Raw genomic sequence first — 18,956 nt, 5'->3', positions numbered from 1 at the left:
ACCCGGGACCTTTCAGTCCGCAGGCCGACGCTCCATCCACTGAGCCAAACCGGTTTCGGCGGGACAAAGACGTTTTTTAAAAAGGAAGGAAAGATAATAAATTTTATCTGTTGGCAATGGAATGTTTTAATTAACAGTTTTCATTCTGGCTTCTGGATTTGGCTTAAAGCCTAAATATGTTGTCTCCTCATTTCTAGACCAATGCAAGGGTCTCTTTCTTTGCCTTTTTATGAAGTAACTGTATGTCGTGTGAAGTAGCATCACTATGAAGTACGAACACAGAAATTGATTCTGGAATAGACATTTTCCAGGGTGTCCAAGAGAGAATTAAAAATGTGTATTCACGAATACACAGCTAATTTTACATTCTAGATCCCCTACCAAGATGTAAGAATCATGTACACAACATAGAGTGAGACTTTCCGAGGATCCTGTCTTTACAAAGGAATTTTAGTGCAAGTTCCCTTTCTTCTTCCTATTACTTTAGATAGAGACCGAAGACCTCAGCTTATTTGTTTGCTATTTATTCATTGTATTGTTTGATTCCATAGCTGTGTGTAGAATACAAAAATATAACTATGGAATACATGGGTGGTAATGGGGATCTGTACTCTTTATGTGATGTGGATTTAGAGAAAATGAACCAGGAAGAAAAATCTCCGGTGTTTCTCCACCTGGAAACCACCTCAGGTGCCCGACAGGAATCATGACACAGACGTTACCACATGAAGAATACCATCTGTTATTTTCTCCGGTCTTACTCAGAGTTAAGGTTTCTTTTTAAAGTAGTATTGCTTTCTATATAACTAATAGTTTAAAGAAAATGGTGTTCGTATTTTAAGAAAAATATAAGAAATCCCCTTAGAACCCTGACCTAGATAGGGTAACGACAGATCCACCAGGCACAGATTTGACCAGATTACCTCTCCCTGTCTCAATGCCGGATGAAGAGGCGAGACAGGGGAGCAGCCTGGTGGGCAGATGAAAACGAAGGAGATGAGACAAACACCAGTCTCCCCCCATCGGAGCCCCATACAGCTCCTTTCAAAACATGTAAACCTGCCGTCAGAATAACATAATGTGGGCTGATTTGTGCAAATGATTGCAACTACTTTATAATTAAACATCTAGGGAATTATAGATGTGAAATAGATATCTCTGTGCATACCGGGGATTTAATTACATCCTGGATTAAAAGAAATTTTGACCCACGATTGAAAACAGATGGTCAATCACCTCGGGTCCCAATGGTCGCTTTGTAAGCAAGTGACACTGGATTCTGTGCCTTCAAGAACGTTTCCCTCCACCTCATTGTTTTGCCAAATACTCATTAAAGAAGAAACACAAAGAACTCCACTGTTGGGTCTCTCCTGGGTTTCTTGACTGTTGGAAATCAACGGATTAGCCACGTTTGATTGGAAAGCTGTCTTAGGCATGTACCCTTGTGATTCGCCCCTAATCGGAAAGGAAACAGCTGACTTATTAAATCACCGTGTTACCGCTTGTTCTTTATTTCTACTTGTGAAACTCCCAAATCTGGAATTTAGATTATGATATGTCTCATTTTCTACCTTATGTTTTTAACTTTATGCAAATGAGCTAATAATGTGAGAAGAGAATTTATTAGATATTCTTATCCCTATATTGTTGGGGAGACAGTGAGACACCCCCCCGCCCCCGCAAAATAAGATACAAAAATGTGTTTGCACTGAGAAATATACAAACCGTTCTTGTTAATACTTTGTTGATTTGATTGTTACAGAACACAGAAGGAACTTGAATTTCCGTCCTCATCAATGAATTAGGTTCTTCCTGTAAGAGAGAAACCTCTGCTAATTGCGCACATGCATGGGTTGAGCCTCAGGACTCCACAGGGGCTGGGGTGGGGGGCCGTGATGTGAACACAACGTCCGCACGCATGCCTCGCCGTCTAGAAGGAAAGACAGACTTTAAACAAAGTACTCAACGTCAACAAATAATTAATTACAGTTGTGCAAAATCATGCAAAGCAGTACAGCATGTTGGAACATCCTGTAACCGAAGGAGAAATAACCGGCAAAGCTTCTGAGGTTAGCAAAACCTCGGCACATTCCAGGAACTAAAGGAATCCCAGTGTGGCTGCAGCACCGAGAACCAGGATGTGGCTGCAGCGAGAGGCAGCGGCCAGATCACAGGGGCCCAAGGCCATGTCACAAGTTGGGATACAGACTGAGGACAATGGGAAGCAACTGATAAGTTTTTATGTTAAAAAAAAAAAAAAGAATTGACCAGTGTTTAGGGAGTTCACACTGTTAGTATAGAAGCTCTTCTGGACAAAAGTTGATCCGTGTCATTTTGGAATCGGAACAGCCAGGGCTTACTATTGGAGAGGTACGTTGCATAAGGCGATCGCTGCCATTGATCGTTGTCCTCTGATGGGTCTGGGCAAGCCCGCTGTAAACCCCTGGGAAGGACTCCTCATTCCAGATGCCATGAATAACATTCCAGATGCAGGGGAAGAGGCCCAACTATCAACATTAACAGGACTTCGGAAGAAACTGACCCCAGCCCTCATGGTTGACCTTGAGCAGTTCAAGACTTCAGTAGAGCAAGTCACTGCAGATGTGGCGGAGATGGCAAGAAGACTGGAACTGGAGGTGGAGCCAGAAGCTGTGACTGAACTTCTAGGCCCGCATGATGGAACTTTAACGGATGCGGAGTTGCTCCTTATGGATGAGCAGGGGGAGTGGAGATGGAATCCTCGCCTGGTGCAGGTGCTCAGGAGGGTGGTGAGTGACAACAGACGTTTGTCATATGACATAAGCTTAGTTGATAAAGCAGTGGCAGGGGTTTCGAGGAGTGACTTCAATGTTGAGAGAAGTGCTGTGGGTAAAATGCAATCAGGTCACATCGCATGCTGCAGAGAAATCATTCATGAAAGGAAGAATCAATCCAAGCGCCAAACTTCACTGTCATCTGGTTTTAAGAAATTGCCACAGCCTCCCCAACCTTCAGCAATCACCACCCTGACCAGTCAGCAGCCATCAACATCCAGACAAGACCCTCCACCAGCGAAAAGCTGACCACTCACTGAAGCCTCAGCCTCAGCCGATGGTTAGATTTTTTTTAGCAATAGCGCATTTTTTAATGGAGGTACATCCATTCTTATTTCAGACACTAGAGGCCTGATGCACCGAATTCATGCCAAGGGCTCGGCCTTCGCAGCCCCGGCTTCATCCGGAGGTTGCCCGGAAGGACGTCCGGAAGGTCATTCAGCTGTCTGGTCTAATTAGCATATTATGCTTTTATTATTATAGATAATGCTATCACACACTTAATGGACTGCAGTATAGTGTTAACATAACTTTTATAGACACTAGGAAACCAAAAAATTCATGGGACTTGCTTTATTTAGATTGTCCCTTCATTTATTTATTTTAAATATATATTTATTGATTTCCTACTTGTGAAAATCCCAAATCTGGAATTTAGAATATGATTTAGAGAGTAAGGGAGAGGGAGAGAGAGATAGAAACATCAATGATGAGAGAATCATTAATCGGCTGCCTCCTGCACGCCCCACACTGGGAATTGAGCCCTTAACCTGGCCATGTGCCCTGACCAGGAAGGGAACTGTGACCTCCTGGTTCATAGGTCACGCTCAACTACTGAGCCACACAGACCAGGCTAGATTGTCCCTTTTAAAAAAAAAAATATTTTTAAAAAAATATATATATATATATTTTACTGATTCTTCACAGCGAGGAAGGGAGAGGGATAGAGAGTCAGAAACATCGATAAGAGAGAAACATTGATCAGCTGCCTCCTGCACACCCCCCACTGGGGATATGCCCGCAACCAAGGTACATGCCCTTGAATCGAACCTGGGACCCTTCAGTCCGCAGGCCGACGCTCCATCCACTGAGCCAAACCGGTTAGGGCTAGATTGCCCCTTTATTGCAGTGGTCTGGAACCAAACCTGCAATATCTTCGAGGTAAGCCTGAAATATCCTTGAAACCAGCGTTCACAGCATAACCTTCCTGTGACACTGTTACACAAGGAGCAGCCTCAGCCCCCAGCCTCCTCTGGTGGAGCCGGGTCGCTGCTGTGATGTATGCTCAGGATCCCGACTGTCACAGGGAACCGAGCGAGAGCCAATTAGTGATGTTTGCACAGGGCCTTATGAAAATACACCCATCAAATGGCACACTGTCGTGGAGGGCAGGGCCACTCATTAATAAAACTCCTACCCCAGGACCAGTTCCCTGGGTAGTGTAAAAAAAATCTCATTAATCTCATTAATTCAGAGCCCACGTTGGAACTTGCAATAATTCAGACCTGGTAGATGTGTTCTTGTTCAGTAGAAAGGTCACTGTTCAGAATAGAAGGCAGAACCCAGAATGACTGTATTAAATAATTATGGGACAGTAAATGACGGTTTAACTTCATTCTTTCTGGAACTTTCGGTTTTAATACGTAGTATACAAGGCACACGCCTACATTTATTTTTGAATATAGCTTACTGTTTAGACTTTTTGCCAGTTAAGACACCCCTCCCCGTCTTCCCGGATGTCCTTTCCCCTCTCCTTTCCCCCTCACTTCCTTCACCCGCAAACCCAAAGCCCCAGGGAGCAGGTGACTGACCACAGACCCACCTGTCACCAGAGGGAAGGAAAATCCCGGGCCAGAGGCTAAGCCACACGGTGTCAGTGAGGTTTCTGTACAAAATTAAAAACAAAGCAGGAATAAGGGGCAAGTGCACGTTAAAAAGTAAAAGCAACACATTCACTTAAAATATCTCCTGACATTTGCTATTTCCTCATTTTTAATACACATCTTCCTGGGAATAGTGTTGATGATTCAACACAAATCCCCTAGAGGCAGAAAACGCTCCCTGCCCGACAAATCACGACATAACACATTTCAGTGCAGCGGCTCTGAACACTTTGGGCTCTGATGGCTTTGCTGCGGTGAGCAGGCAGGCGGTGGAAGATGGGAACGGAGAGGTCTGAGCTACAGGGGTGCTGGGCATCCCGTTTCTGTGTGACATCTGCGGAGACACCACGAGGGCCATGGCACAAGCAAAGGGGCTCAGAGGGTGCACCTTGTAGTCAGAAAAGAGCAGATTGCGTGTGCATTCTAGTGCCACACAGAAAACAAAAGTTAAAGCATGCTGATCACATTTGTGTATGCACCATGCTGTCTTGGCTAAACGGCGACAGGGCAAGCAGTTTAATGACCTGCCCGGAGAAATCCCCCAGGAACTGCATCCCACAATAAGGTCAATTTCACTCATTTCTCACTTAGGTTTCATATAACCTACTTAGGAATTCTATTTACCATATCTGATCTTCAGTGCTGTCCCATTTTTTACACTTAACCTGTGTGTGTGTGTGTGTGTGTGTGTGTGTGTGTGTGTGTGTGTGTGTGGTGGGGGGAAGGATTGGGGAGAAAGGTGTTAATAAGAGACAGACCTTTCTTTTACGTCCAGATGTCTCTTGATTGAAACCTCTGATTTGTTCCTGTATTATATTTGTTCCTGAATTCAAAAATAGTCTTGAATTCAAAGGTAAATTTGGGATCTTAAATACAGCGCTTCAAGCACTAACATGCACGTGGACACCACGGGCCCTGGGCAGGGATCTGTCTCACAAAGACACTGCCTGTGAAAGTCCCTGTGGTGGGAAGGTGAGAGGAAGAAGAATACAGGAAAAACCAGAGGAGCCACAGCCCCGGGTGCAGGGTCTTGGATGGGAGCAATTTGCTCTTCCCCGGGATCATTTTTCCTACTCCATGTGGCTTAGCAAGCACGGTGTGGGAGGAGAGCACCCGGCAAGACAGTGAATAAAGTCTTCTCTCTTCTTCCATGACAGTGAGTGTTCCCATCAGAGCCCTCACTCATTCTACATTTTCAAAAGAAAACAAGACTACCACCTCTTCTGCTGATTTGATTTCTGAAACAAGGAGTGGAGTGGCCCTTATAATGACCACCTGGTGTCCTCTTTGATCCTGGATGCTTTTGGGGGCGTCTAAAAGCCAAAACCACTCTGCCTGCCTGAAGCTGCACTACCCATGGAAAGGTAACGAAGTAGCGATACTGACTTTTAACCAACACATTAGGACGAATGTATCCAAAAGGTGCTCATCTACTCAAAGTGGTAACTTAGAACAGGTACAGAGGCTCCTGCACTTGGGGTGGGCTATATCTCGAAAAACCCATTGTAAACTGAAAACGTTGTAAGTTGAAACTGCATTAGCCCACCGAACCTACCGAGCATCGTAGCTTAGCCTAGCCCACCTCGCGTGCGCTCAGAACACATACATTAGCCTACGGTTGGGCACGGCCCTCTAAAACCGTGGTCAACAGGAATACCCACGTCCAGGGCTCAGTCACATTTTCCAGGTTTCGATTGAACTTTGAAATGACTTGTTTTCAACAATAGGTGGCGTTTCATAGGTTTTTGGTTAGTTGAAATGCAATGGCTATATGAAATAATCTCTGCTACCAATGTAAAAAATGAATACAAACCATTAAGATTCATAAAGGACTTTGGTAATGGACAGAAGTCATATCTGCCATATTCATGATCACAATTAACATTCTAAGAGATTATCCAAAAGAAGCAGCAGTAATGTACTTTCGGGAAATATGTGTAAGGATCGTGTGTTTTTGTTTGTTTGTTTTGTTTTTAATTTTCTACTTATTTTCAACTTGTAAATTGTTATTCAGTTACTTTTTAAAAAACATGTATCTGCTTTTATTTTACTCTTTATGATCACAGAGTTTACAAATGTTATAGATGTACTTGTTAATATTTGCAATGACCTTTATCTTCACTAGAAGTAAAAATGTAAAAGATTAAAAATTCCAGATAAGTATTGAAGCGATCAGGGCTCATTAAATTCCATAATCTGAAATTATTGGCAGTTAGCTTCTCCATAACGTACATACACACGCAAGCACACACCACACACAGCATTCAATTACTTAAACCTAAGCGTTCAGCTTGAGAAAAACAAAAGTAAAACGGAATTAACTTGAAACAATTAGAAGACAGACGCATTTAGTATTGGGGGATGAAGCACCAGGAAAGGGGCACCCGAAACGTTTCTTCATCACACAGGGTGTTCAAGGCGATGATAACGCACGCATTTATACAGAGCTGGAGAGCTCAGAAAGCACTGCCCGCGTGCTGAGTCCACCTGCGCGGTGACATGGGAAGGCAAAGCATTGTTTATTACTTCGGGTTAGTGACGAGAAAGCAGGCTGAGAGGAATAAGGAAGGCTCGCCCCCCAACTGGAAAGTGACAAAGCTGGGACGTGAACTCCACATCAACTGACCCTACGCCCGATGGTCTTTTCTCAATACCATGTCATTTTCACACTTGCCATACTGGACCTGGGGTTGTTATGAGAAAATCGGGTATCTCAGCTAAATTTATAGACCATGACACAGAAGAAGGGTTTGGTAAAAACTCAGAATTTAATATATACATCCCACCGGTTATTACAGACCGTGTGAAATGTTTCTATGAGTGGAATTATTTAGAATGTTCCAAGAGAATTGTAAATCAGAGAAAACGCAATCAATTCTCTTTTAAAAAGAAAACCTCTTGTAAGTTTTTTGTGTGTTTTTTTTTCAATATTAGGCATTCTGATAGAAGACATGCCTAGATTCACTCATCAAATGAAATATTGTACTTTTATTTTCCCATAGAAAGGATAAACTATATAGTCTTTGGCGTAGGTTATTTCAATAGGAATTAAAGATTAAAGTGGGCAAGACTTTTAAGTTGTTTTTGTTTTAATGAAAACGTGGTTTTTGTTTTTTTTTTTACTCTTCTATCTGTGGGGGGCAGTTACAAGTTTAAATTAAGCTACGTTTTTACGCACTTGTCTCTGAAGATGAAGCTAGCAGTAGGTAGAAATGGAAATGGGAGATTAGTAACCTTTGCCGATCAGAGTCTAAGATGATACCAAGTGGTCATTATAAGGGCCACTCCACTTCTTGTTTCAAAAACCAAATCAGCAGAAGAGATGGAAAATCCTGTTTTCTCCTTAAAATGAACAAGTGAGGGCTCAGAAGGAAACACTTACTATGATGGAGGAGGAGAGAGACCGGTTTTATTATTCAGTTGTCTAGAGAAGAAACGAAGACTGTACCAGAGCCAAGGTGTGTCCTCAAACAGTCCTACCACGTGCACTTACTTAGTCAGATCTTTGCTACATAGAAGTGATGCCGTTTGTCTAACGTGTCCCTGTGATTCTCTGTGAAGGAATATGACACGTAGGCACCAATTCAGAGCCCTTCCATCTGCATGTCTTTCTTTTCCTACAGCTTGTAGGAAAACAGTCACTTGTGACAAAGGACACAAATGGCGAGGTGTGGAATTATAGAGCTGACAGGGATCCCACAAATCATCCAGTGTAATTTACTCAATGTATTGCTGGGTTTACCCACCTCCAGAATTTGAAACTAATACAGAACATTTGTATTTCAAATAGGGCAGGATGAGAATTACGCTTACGAAAATGAAGAGAATGTTTATGGAAAATTTACCGAGTATGTTGGTCTATTTCTGTCAACTACAAAGATTGTTTACAAAAGGAAACTGAAAATAAAATGGCCTGTGCTTGCCAGCTTTTCTTGGGAAGTACAGTAATATAGTGACTATGGCCCTAAAAGGAGAGACTAGGTTTTGTTCTTGGCTCTTCATTGGTTTATTAGATACTCATTTCCTAACTCACCAACTTCTGTGATTATTTTTGTTTGCTTCTCAACAAGATAAAAGATTGGGTTTGTTATCATGACTCCGCAGACACATTACAAGAATTACTAAGGTATTATTTTTCGAGAGCTCAGAATACATTGTGGGTCTGCAATTTTGGCAAATAAAGTAGATAAATGAATAAGTTAAGCCTCTCTGTACTCCACGTTTTATTTTTTTAAAATCACTAGCAGTTGGGTGGAGTTACTGGATTGTTTTTTCATTTTACCTTTTTTTTTTTTCTCCCAAAAATCAAATCAACAGAAGAGATGGCTGATCTTGTTTTCACATGACAATGAACAAGTCAGGGCTCAGTTTCCATCCACTTTATTCATTTAGATATATCTTAATATAGTAAACTGAAAATTATTGTAAGACTTTCCCAAGGATATTTATTTACATTGTTTTTCCTTCTCAGAATTTTATACTCGAGCTATATAATTGTAGCCAAGGTGCACAGTAATTAAACTTACTAAACAAAAAAACACTGTCTATTTTAAGCTGAAAATTTAGAATTTCTATAAAGTCTTATAGTTGTAGGCGATCAAAACGAAATGTTTTTTTAAATTTTTTATTAAATGTCTTCTAGATCCAGGGTGGCAAGGCTATCCCTCTATTTATTTGTAATCTAGTATGTAAAGAAAAATATATTGATGCATTTTAGTGCTAAATGATGTAAAGGGTCACTGGTCAACTTTGTGCACGTAATATTTTATTTCTAAATAGAATATGACCCGTGTATAGATAGGTGTTATAGATACAATGTCACACATTTTATAGATTATTATAATTTAAAAATACTTAATCTCATGGAGGTTGTAATTTCAGACATCTATGGTGGGAATAGTTGGAAGTTTATTTGTGATAGGAATCCATGGGACCTATGTGGTGGGATTTATGGAAGTAGAATGTTGAGTGCTCCCTCTCCTGGTTTTATCACATTGGTGAACTGACCTCCCGTCCCAAACGGGTGATGATGGCTGAGAGAACAATTTTGGAGAACCAAATAAGGTACCATGACGTGATATTCTACTTCTGACTTGATGATTACACATCAATTCATAATGGTAAAAAAGCCTAGCCATCATTAGAGTTCATTACATCCCAGAATATAATGAGATCTATGAAAAAATAGAAAATGTTTACAATAAAGTTGATTTGTATCTTTTTAAACAGCCTACTTTACTACAATTTAAAAGAGCAAGAGCAAGAGTAAATATGAGTCTTGGTCTATGTTACTTTCTGGTGCTGCTTTTTTCTTGCTGATGGTCTTAGCACTGCCCTAGGTTCCTTACAGGTAATTCCAAAGACACCTTAAAGCTCAAACATGTGTAAGTCCAGTATAGAAAAAAGCCAGTTTCAAAACAGTATCACTTGTTATTGTGAAGAAGGAGATTTAACAATTACTTTGAACTGAAAATTTCAATACTCAGATTTATATGGGACTTAATCCTGGAGTTTTATTTTGTTTGGTTTGTTTTCCCAAAGACTTTAAGTTACTTCTTAAATGTAGTACCTGGAGAAAATATTTCCTTTCCACTTACTATGTGTTTTTTATTTTTAGGTGTCTTTTAAAAGTCTCCGAGGAACCTTAAATTTTACCTTAGCTAGCCTAACTGCAGCATTAAGTGTGATTTTGATAATAAACATCTAAAATCTAGTAGTTTCAAAGGAAACAAAAAGCAAGTTTCCTACTGGTAAAATGGTTTTTTAAACCCCAGTGACAATAGAATTATAAAGCTTTTTGGTAAATTATTTCTATTTTAATTGGTTGGCATTTAGCTGATTTAAAAAATACATGGATTGGGCTTTGTTTGTTTTTGTTTGTTTTTTTTTTTTTGCAAAAGTATACAAATATATTACAAAATTGAAGGAATTTGGAATTTTAAAGTTTGATTGATTTTTGAGACATTATATCACAAATCATGATGAAGCAAGTATGATAAAATGGACAGCAAGAAATTCCAGCTCTATGACATATTGTTTTACACATTTGCAGTAAGGAGTCCACCTTTCAAACTTTCAGATTTTGCATATTCTGAATTTTGCTTTAAATAGGAACTGTAATATCATCATCTTTTTATATCAATATGCATTTTTTTTCTCTAGCTGATCAGAAGCGATGGCTTCACATACAACTTTTTAATCTTTTATTCTTCAAAATTACTTTCTAATTCAACTTTAAAGATAGAATCCATACTTTTTTTACTGAGATAACTGAAGGTTGATGAGTGAATTTGAAGGTATTATTTTATGGCAAACTGCATTTGCAGGATTGTCAGAGGCGTCCTTTTAGAGGATGTTTATTGCACGCGTGTACAGTGCAACATTTCCAAGTTGGTGCACTTACAACGAAAGAGGAAACAACTGTTGGGGAAATCCTGTTCCAGGTTTTCAGGCAGCCATGTGATTGACACATGATATCACGGGAGGCGTGTCTTGGAGTGGAGGTGGAGGTGGAGGCGAGGAACTGAAATTGTGGGGAGCTAGAGTGGGATTGCTCTGTAAGGCATGCAGTGGTTTGCAGAGTGATAGCAGCAGACAGAGCTCCCTGCCGCGGATAAGGAACAGCTACGGCCGCTGTAAACGTGCCTGGAGAGCAATTTCCAACCTTTGCGTTAGGTAAGAGCCGTTTTCTTCCTTTCCTTCTGTAGGCGTTTTAGGAAAGATTAGGTGAGAAATGTTGGCTTTTGCAAGGAACTGAATGTTCCTTTGAACTCGCTTTATATGCGGTTGCAATTCGAATTTCCAGTAGCCTTCCCACTGCTAAAACCAGTGCTCTTAAAGTAAATGCTATCGCGGGAGGAGGGGGGGTGGTGGTGAGGCGGGGGGGGGGGGGTGTGAGAGAAAAGAAAACCCGCAGGGTCCCTTTGATCCCCCCCCTCCCTTATCCGAGAAGTAACAAGTTTAAAGTCTGAGGCGGTCCGGTGTGTGGCAAACTGGGTGGTTTGTGCGGAAGAGGGGCTGGCGTGTGGACCAAATGCGTGTTTGTTTAGGCATTGTCGGAGAAGCAATTGTTTAAAACCTGAATTTCCCGTCTCTGTGTATTGATTTCCAATGCGCAGAGGCGTTGCTTGAACGCTGTTTGAACTCTTGGGCATTCCAAGGGGGCAAAAGCACTTCGGCAAAAACGTGCAAGATGGCATGTTACTTTGGTTCTCGGCTGACACGCCGACTGTGCGCCGGCCTGTCAATCACGGGGAGCAGCAACAGCCAGCACATGGCAGCGGGCGGCGGGCGGCCCGCCCCGCGTCCGAGCGCCGGGAAAGAGGGAGATTAACGTGTTTTTATGTCCAACCCTCTGTAGCAGGCTCCTCGGCTGATGAGCAGGAGGTTCGGAGGACCGCGAGTGAACGCCGGCCGGGGAGGCTGACCTGCCGAGACCGCAGCGCCCGGGACGCGGCGCCCCACTTGCGCAGAGTGCGGATCGGGACAGTGCCTGGACCTGCGCGGGCCGGACGACGCCCCGCCTCTTCCCCCAAGAGAGCCCCCCAACCTCGTTCCCTTCACCGCCCCTCTAAAAGAGCGGGTAAAAAGGCCCACCCCCACCCCCGGGAGCGGCGGCCTCGGCCTCGCGGGCGTGCGCTCCTGGGCCCCGTCGCAGACGCCGGTTCGAGACTCGACCCGGGCCGCGGAGACTCCAAAGCCCGGACGTGGAGCTCGCCCGTCGACCGCCGCCTTCCGCGCGAGCGGCGATCCGCACCGGGGAGCCCTCTGTGCCGCGCGCGGCGCGCACTGACCTCGCCGCCGCTCCCCTGCCGCCCGGGATTCGGAGCCTCCGACCTAGGGGACTGCGCTGCGGCTCTCGGACGAGCTGCCCGAGAAGAGCCCAGAGGTGGATGCTACTGAGCCGCCAGGCCAAGGCGAGCTGTGAGCGGCGTGTGCCGGAGCCGTGAGCTCCGCGGCCGGAAGGGGGCCGCGGGGAGCGCTCCTGCCCGGCGGCGGCGGCGCGGGCCATGCCCCCTCGCCCGCCCTGCCGCGCTTGATGCGGCGCCTGCCCGCCGCCCGCACCGGGACCCGGGCCCCCCGCCCCCGCCGCGGCCTAGGTGAGTGTGGGGCGGGCGGGCGGCAGGTGCGGGCGCGGGCCAGTGACCGGACAACCAGGCAGGGTGTCCGTCCCGTTTCCCGAAGCGGCGGCGGCGCCAAGGCCCGGGCGTCCTTTTGGGGGAACCCTCCACGTGAGAGGCGGGTGCGAGGAGTCTTGATGGGGTGACTTCCCGGAGGCCTTGGAGCTTTTTGGTTTGTGCGGGCCTCGGGCTTTCTGTGGCGGGGTCCCCGTGCGACGGGGCACCCGGCGGAGCCGTGGGCGCGCTCAGGCGTGTGCACGCGCATGTGCGCGCGTGTGTATTTGTGTGTGTGTGCGCGCGCGCGCGTGCGGTGAGCAGACCCCGGAATTCGCGTCCCCCCCGCAGACCGAACCCGCCTGCGTCCCCCAGCCCCACGTTCTGCCCGTTTGCCAGCCCGCGGAGCGGCGGGGGACGGCGCGGCCCCTTTAAAGGGCAGCCCGCCCTCCGAGTCATGGACACCTCCGCCTCCGCCCCCCCCTCTCCCCCGCCCGCTGGAGCGGGGGAGAGAACTTGTTTTCATTCATAACTTTTTCCTTTTCCTTCCTCTCCGTCAACTATTTATTCAGCGCTCCAGGCTCGGAGCGCAGAGGGCGCGCTCCCCCGCCGGCCGGGCGCTGTGGCGGCGCTGCGGTGCGGCCGCGGCCCCGCGCCTCCGTCCCCGGCCCTAGGCGGCCGCTGTGCGCCCAGGTGCGGACGCGCGCGCGGCGGGCCGTCCGTGCCGCGGGCCCGCCCGGGATCTGCGCGCCACCTCGGGGGGGACGCACGCTGGTTTTGGAGAGCCCACGGCGGTCCTCGGTGTGTGAGGGACTTGTCCGAGAAGGTATCGACTTGGGTCGCGTTTTCGCGGGGCGAACCGCTTGCCCAGAGCCAGTGAGCGTGTTGGGGTGGTGGGGGGGGGACTGGACCTGCTGCCCGGGGACCTGGCTTCAGACCGGAGGTGGCTCGCTCCCTTTCTGCCGGCCTTCCCAGCCCGCAGGGGCTAGGTGACCACGGTCAGTGAACACGCGGGCACAGCGCGCCTGGGGCTTTTCTGCACTCCAGTCCCCCTCCATCGTGTGTCCTTAGTTCTCTGACACACGCCTTACCTCCAAGCCCGGGTTAACGAGCGGTGGGGAGGAGGGATGTGCAGTGGCCACGGACTGGTTTCTCTCAGGCTTCTAAGGACTCGGGGATTGAACCCAGCAGGTTGTGAGCGTGTTGGTCCCCAGGTACAGAGGAGGAAGAATCAGGCAGAATCTTGGGAGAACGAGGGAAGGGACCCCCAGAAATGAACATACGAGATATTCGCTCTAGTTGTCAGGTGAAATGGACTTCTTTTTGCTTTATTCCTTAAGCTGGTGGTGGTTGTATTTTTATCTTATTTTATCTTTGGCTCCGAGTGGCAGTGGAGAAAGGGCATTTTTTTTCTTTTCATTCTTGAGTTGAGTGGAATCTGTAGACTTTGGGGAGGAATTCGTGTGAAAAGTATTCTAGTGTACCACTAATTGAAAACGGAAACGTTTTTATGTTTGGTCGTTTGCTTTATAAGGAATGCATTATAAATGAGAAGTCTTTTACTGCTGGTAAGGAAACACAACTGCTCGTTTTTATCAGGGTATTGCCGTACTTATTTTTATTACAAGCAGCATGTTAATTCAGAGTTGGCAGTGCTTTTGAAAATCAGGCTGTCATGGAAATGCAGATTTTTAAATTAGAGGAAATACAGATAATTGAAATGGATTTCCCCGTACTGCTTTAAAGGCCTAACATTTGTGTGTGCACGAAAAGTTATCTTGTTATGCGAGTGAGCCCTTATTTAAACTTTAAAAAGTCTTTTCATGATTTCAAATGTGAATACTCTTCAACATGAATGGAACTGTACATGGAGGTTTGTGTGTGTGTGTGTGTGTGTGCGCGCGTGCTCATGCTCACACGTGTACACACACACACACACACACACACACACACACTTTTGTAGCTATAAACACCAAGAACTGCTATATTCGTCTGTATTCATTTTGCATCTCGTACATTAATAATGAGCTAGCTTGAAAATCCTGGTTGCTACAGAAAACGACTTCTTATTCTGAGACTCCATTTTAGTTTGGAATCTCTTTTTTTAATGGATGAAGTATATACCTTAACTAGTTTCTTCATCATGAGTCCAAATGCTTGTAACAGCAAACAAATGGCAAAAAAGCAACAGCATCAAAGCCATTTTTTAAGTGGATATTTTCCTTTATGGAGATGGACTGATACTGAGCTTTCTCTTCCAGTGCTTATGCTCAGTATTCCCTACAAGGGCATGTTTTCATTATTTGTTAGTTTCACCAGCAGGAAGGCACTACTTCCTGATTCTGCTTTTTACAAGTTGCATAACCTAATGTTTATGGCATGGGGTCTCTTGCTCGAATTCTTCTTCCATGATGTGGTCCTCGGCCTCTCTCGGATTGGACTCTGGCCAGGACCCCAGCATCACTGTAATCCACTGATGAAGGTGATCACTACCAGGTGCTTTAGGCAATTTGTGTGACTTGACAGGGTTTCCCCCCCCCCCCGCCCCCCCTCTAAAAGAAATACTTCCTGTCATTTATTTTCTCTGTCTTTTTCATGTTCGATTTCCTTTTAGGATTTCAGATGCATGCCAGGTTCCCACTGATTGCCAAAATTCCAGATCACTACACATGGATCCCCCAAACCAGCATGGCAGTGGCAGTTCATTGGTCGTGACCCAGCCGCCCGCCCTGGACAGCCGGCAGAGGCTCGACTATGACAGAGAGATCCCACCTGCTGCTATTTTGTCCCTAGACCAGATCAAAGCCATCAGAGGCAGCAATGAATACACGGAAGGACCGTCAGTAGTGAAGAGACCTGCTCCTCGAACAGCCCCAAGACAAGAAAAGCACGAGAGGACTCACGAAATCATACCAGTTAATGTGAATAACAACTACGAGCATAGACCTGCGAGCCACCTGGGACACGCGGGACTCTCACATCACGCCCGGGGCCCGGTGCTGAGCAGGTCTACCAGCACTGGGAGCGCGGCCAGTTCTGGGAGCGGTAGCAGCGCCTCTTCTGAGCAGGGGCTGCTGGGAAGGTCACCGCCCGCCAGACCTGTCCCTGCTCACCGGTCTGAAAGGGCAATCCGGACCCAGCCCAAGCAGCTGACCGTGGATGACTTGAAGGGCTCTTTGAAAGAGGACCTGACCCAGCACAAGTTCATCTGTGAGCAGTGTGGGAAGTGCAAGTGTGGCGAGTGCACGGCTCCCAGGACCCTGCCGTCCTGCTTGGCCTGTGACCGGCAGTGCCTCTGCTCTGCAGAGAGCATGGTGGAATACGGGACCTGCATGTGCTTGGTCAAGGGCATCTTCTACCACTGCTCCAACGACGACGCGGGCGACTCGTACTCGGACAGCCCTTGCTCCTGCTCCCAGTCACACTGCTGCTCTAGGTACCTGTGCATGGGAGCCCTGTCTCTGTTTCTACCTTGCTTACTCTGTTACCCTCCTGCCAAGGGATGCCTGAAGCTCTGCAGGGGGTGTTACGACTGGACCCACCGCCCGGGATGCAGATGTAAGAACTCCAACACTGTCTACTGTAAGCTGGAGAGCTGCCCCTCCCGGGCTCAGGGGAAGCCTTCATGATTTGGGAGGTGGGTCTGGACCTCCTGAACTAACTTTCGAGCTGTGGCTGTTGAAAAAAGATGCTCTTTGATAGTGATTTCATTTTCTTTACGACTTTCCCATTTCCTGCCTTCTCTCCTCCTGTTCCCAAGGCTTGACTTGTGGATGGCACCCTCTCACGGACAATCAGTGAGAATGGACTGGGTCCCACTCAGGACAAGAGCCTCTGCCACCCCCCCCCCCAAGAGGGTGTTGGGAACCACTGGCTGGGGTTTTGTGTAGCCTTTTTGTTCTGCCCACACAACACCCCCCCCCCACACCACACACACACACACACACACACACACACACACACACACACCCCTAGGGGACAGTGATTGAGAGCTGTTTCTGACGGGGTTATTCCGGGAGCAGGGAAATTGGTGTTTAAAAAAGCAACCCTTTAATTGCTTAAATAAGCTATGTATTCAGTCTCTCTCCAGTTAGTGCTATCTTCCTAGCATTGGACCCTTAAGTAGCACGGGGGATATATTTTTGTTATAACATAAACGTTTTCCTTTAACCACTGCCTTCTTGCCCCTCAGAGTCCTCTCCCCTCAGTTTTGGCATTGTCTTCTTGTAGAGATGCCATGGTTTTGTTTGTTTGTTTTTTGTATGTAAGATTCACTCTACAATGTAAATCTTCACATTGGAGATATATTGGTTGTATCTTGCTGATCTTTATTCTAGCTTTCTTATTTGTGAAGGTCTCAGCTACCTTCCTTCCACATCCCACACCTTTCACCACATTTCTCTTGTCGTTGAGGGCACTTGGGTTACTGAAGTTGATATTTATAGCTAATCAGTCTGCAGGTGTCAGAGAAGTATGCTGCCTAAAGGGATCTTGGCTCCTGAGTGGTCCCTTTGCCTTGGTTAGTGAACAGCTGAGTAAGTCTAATCTCTTCTGTGTTTTCATTGCCTTAACCACAAATTGTGGTGCTTTTTGTATATTTTATGTATAAATCACAAAGTTGAATTCTGACTATTTTTAAGACAAAAGTCTGTTAAACTTTTTTATTGTAAAGAATATTTATTATGCGAATCTATTATTTTATGATATTTATTGCAAAAGACTGTTGAAATGTACTCATGTCTGAATATAACAAAATATCAATACATAACGGAAAATAAGGTGATACGAAGAAAGTACATATGTTAACTATAATGCAGAAATATATTAATTAACAAAAATGTCTCTTGATTTCTTCATTTATTGGCCTGTACTGTTATGGTGATGTTGGTCACTTGCTTTGACTCCTCATGCACACTCATTTAATTTCTTCCCCTTAATATCCCGCATCTAGACACAGGTGACTTCAAATTTTGAACTAGATGTTTCTTGGAAAATGCACTAATCAAAATTTGTAATCCAAATTCTGTTTCAACAAATTCCCAAGTGAGTTGCTATGAAGTGAAAATGTAATTAGTGTAAACAATCACTCCCACTTTGGCTGTTTTGTAAGCAAGAGGCTTTGTGTAGGTCTTAGTGTCTTGGAATGGCCCATATCTAGAAGTTCTTAAAAATATTTATCTTAACTCTTGGGTTAATCAGAAATTGGTCTTCCATCAGCAAAACTTACAGAATTTAGTTCTGCAGGCATGCCCGGAGTCTCAGGCACTGTTGCTGTAATAAAACATTCTAGAAGTCGGAGTGCACCGAGGGAGTAGTTCCCAATAGCAGAAGCATGCTTTGGAAACATTCCTGCCCCTACCTTTTCATGTCCTTTGGTGAGTCTTGAACGTGGCCTGGTCACATTATTTGTCGTCAGGTCCTGGAATAAGGAATCTGGGGGCCTGAAACTATATTATAGAAAAAGTAAATACTGTAATTTTTTTTTACTTAGCTAAAACCACTGCATAGATGGTACCTTTGGGTCTGACAACGTTTTGTTCAAGTGAATCCTCAGACTCAGTGTCACTGACTCCCTGTGCCTAAATGATCTGTCAAACCTGGACAATTCCTTGTGTTTGAGAACATGACATACCGTGGACGTAGGATTTAGGCTTTCAAAACTGTCCAGCCTTTTTGTTTCGATGGGTATCTCTTAGACAATTTGGCTCCTAGCTTTACAAGTCCTGTTCTTTGTAACCAGGCCCCGGTTTTGTTTTAATCAGACAAGGCATGCGTGATAGAAGCCTGTTTCAATGCTGCCGCATCAAGCCACTAGAGCTGTTGTGACATTTGATAATCAAGTGGTATCTCTGATCTCTGAAAGCACATGCATATCTGTGTTTTGGAGGCTACTTCAGAACCCAGCATTTCAAAATGTGAACTTCCTTCCTCTGGTACTCAAGTTATGCGATGTTATCACCGGCCCCTTAATACAGAGTATTTCATTGAGACTGACTCCTTAATGAATGAAGTGTAAATACAGGCGCCCTCAAAATACTGTGCAACCTTTTTCTGTTACTCAGACCCTTGGTATAATGAGCTGGTGTGAGGACTGTCTGCAGTGATAATAACCAGACGAAGAAGCTGTAGTTGCTATTGAAAAAAAT

The 18,956-nt window shown here is 45.3% G+C and overlaps 1 protein-coding gene across 4 annotated transcripts in view; it reads left to right on the top strand.

Annotated features, from left to right (window-relative positions):
* Nucleotides 1-17,682, top strand: part of SPRY1 (sprouty RTK signaling antagonist 1) — a 292,900-nt gene extending 275,218 nt beyond the window's left edge. The window contains exons 1-2 of one of the 4 annotated variants that reach the window (XM_028150414.2): nucleotides 11,253-11,371; nucleotides 15,425-17,682. In XM_028150414.2, the coding sequence (XP_028006215.2) occupies nucleotides 15,480-16,439 (960 nt within the window). In that variant the 5' untranslated portion in view covers nucleotides 11,253-11,371; nucleotides 15,425-15,479 and the 3' untranslated portion in view covers nucleotides 16,440-17,682. Of the gene's footprint in view, nucleotides 11,372-12,738; nucleotides 12,796-13,382; nucleotides 13,637-15,424 lie in introns of those variants that run through there. The other 3 variants (XM_054717758.1, XM_054717757.1, XM_028150402.2) reach the window with 3 other exon arrangements.
* Nucleotides 17,683-18,956: the final 1,274 nt, after the last annotated feature.

The sequence above is a fragment of the Eptesicus fuscus genome, chromosome 6 (genome assembly GCF_027574615.1).
Source record: "Eptesicus fuscus isolate TK198812 chromosome 6, DD_ASM_mEF_20220401, whole genome shotgun sequence".
NCBI lineage: Eukaryota > Metazoa > Chordata > Mammalia > Chiroptera > Vespertilionidae > Eptesicus > Eptesicus fuscus.
This window is presented reverse-complemented; position numbering and strand designations above follow the sequence as displayed.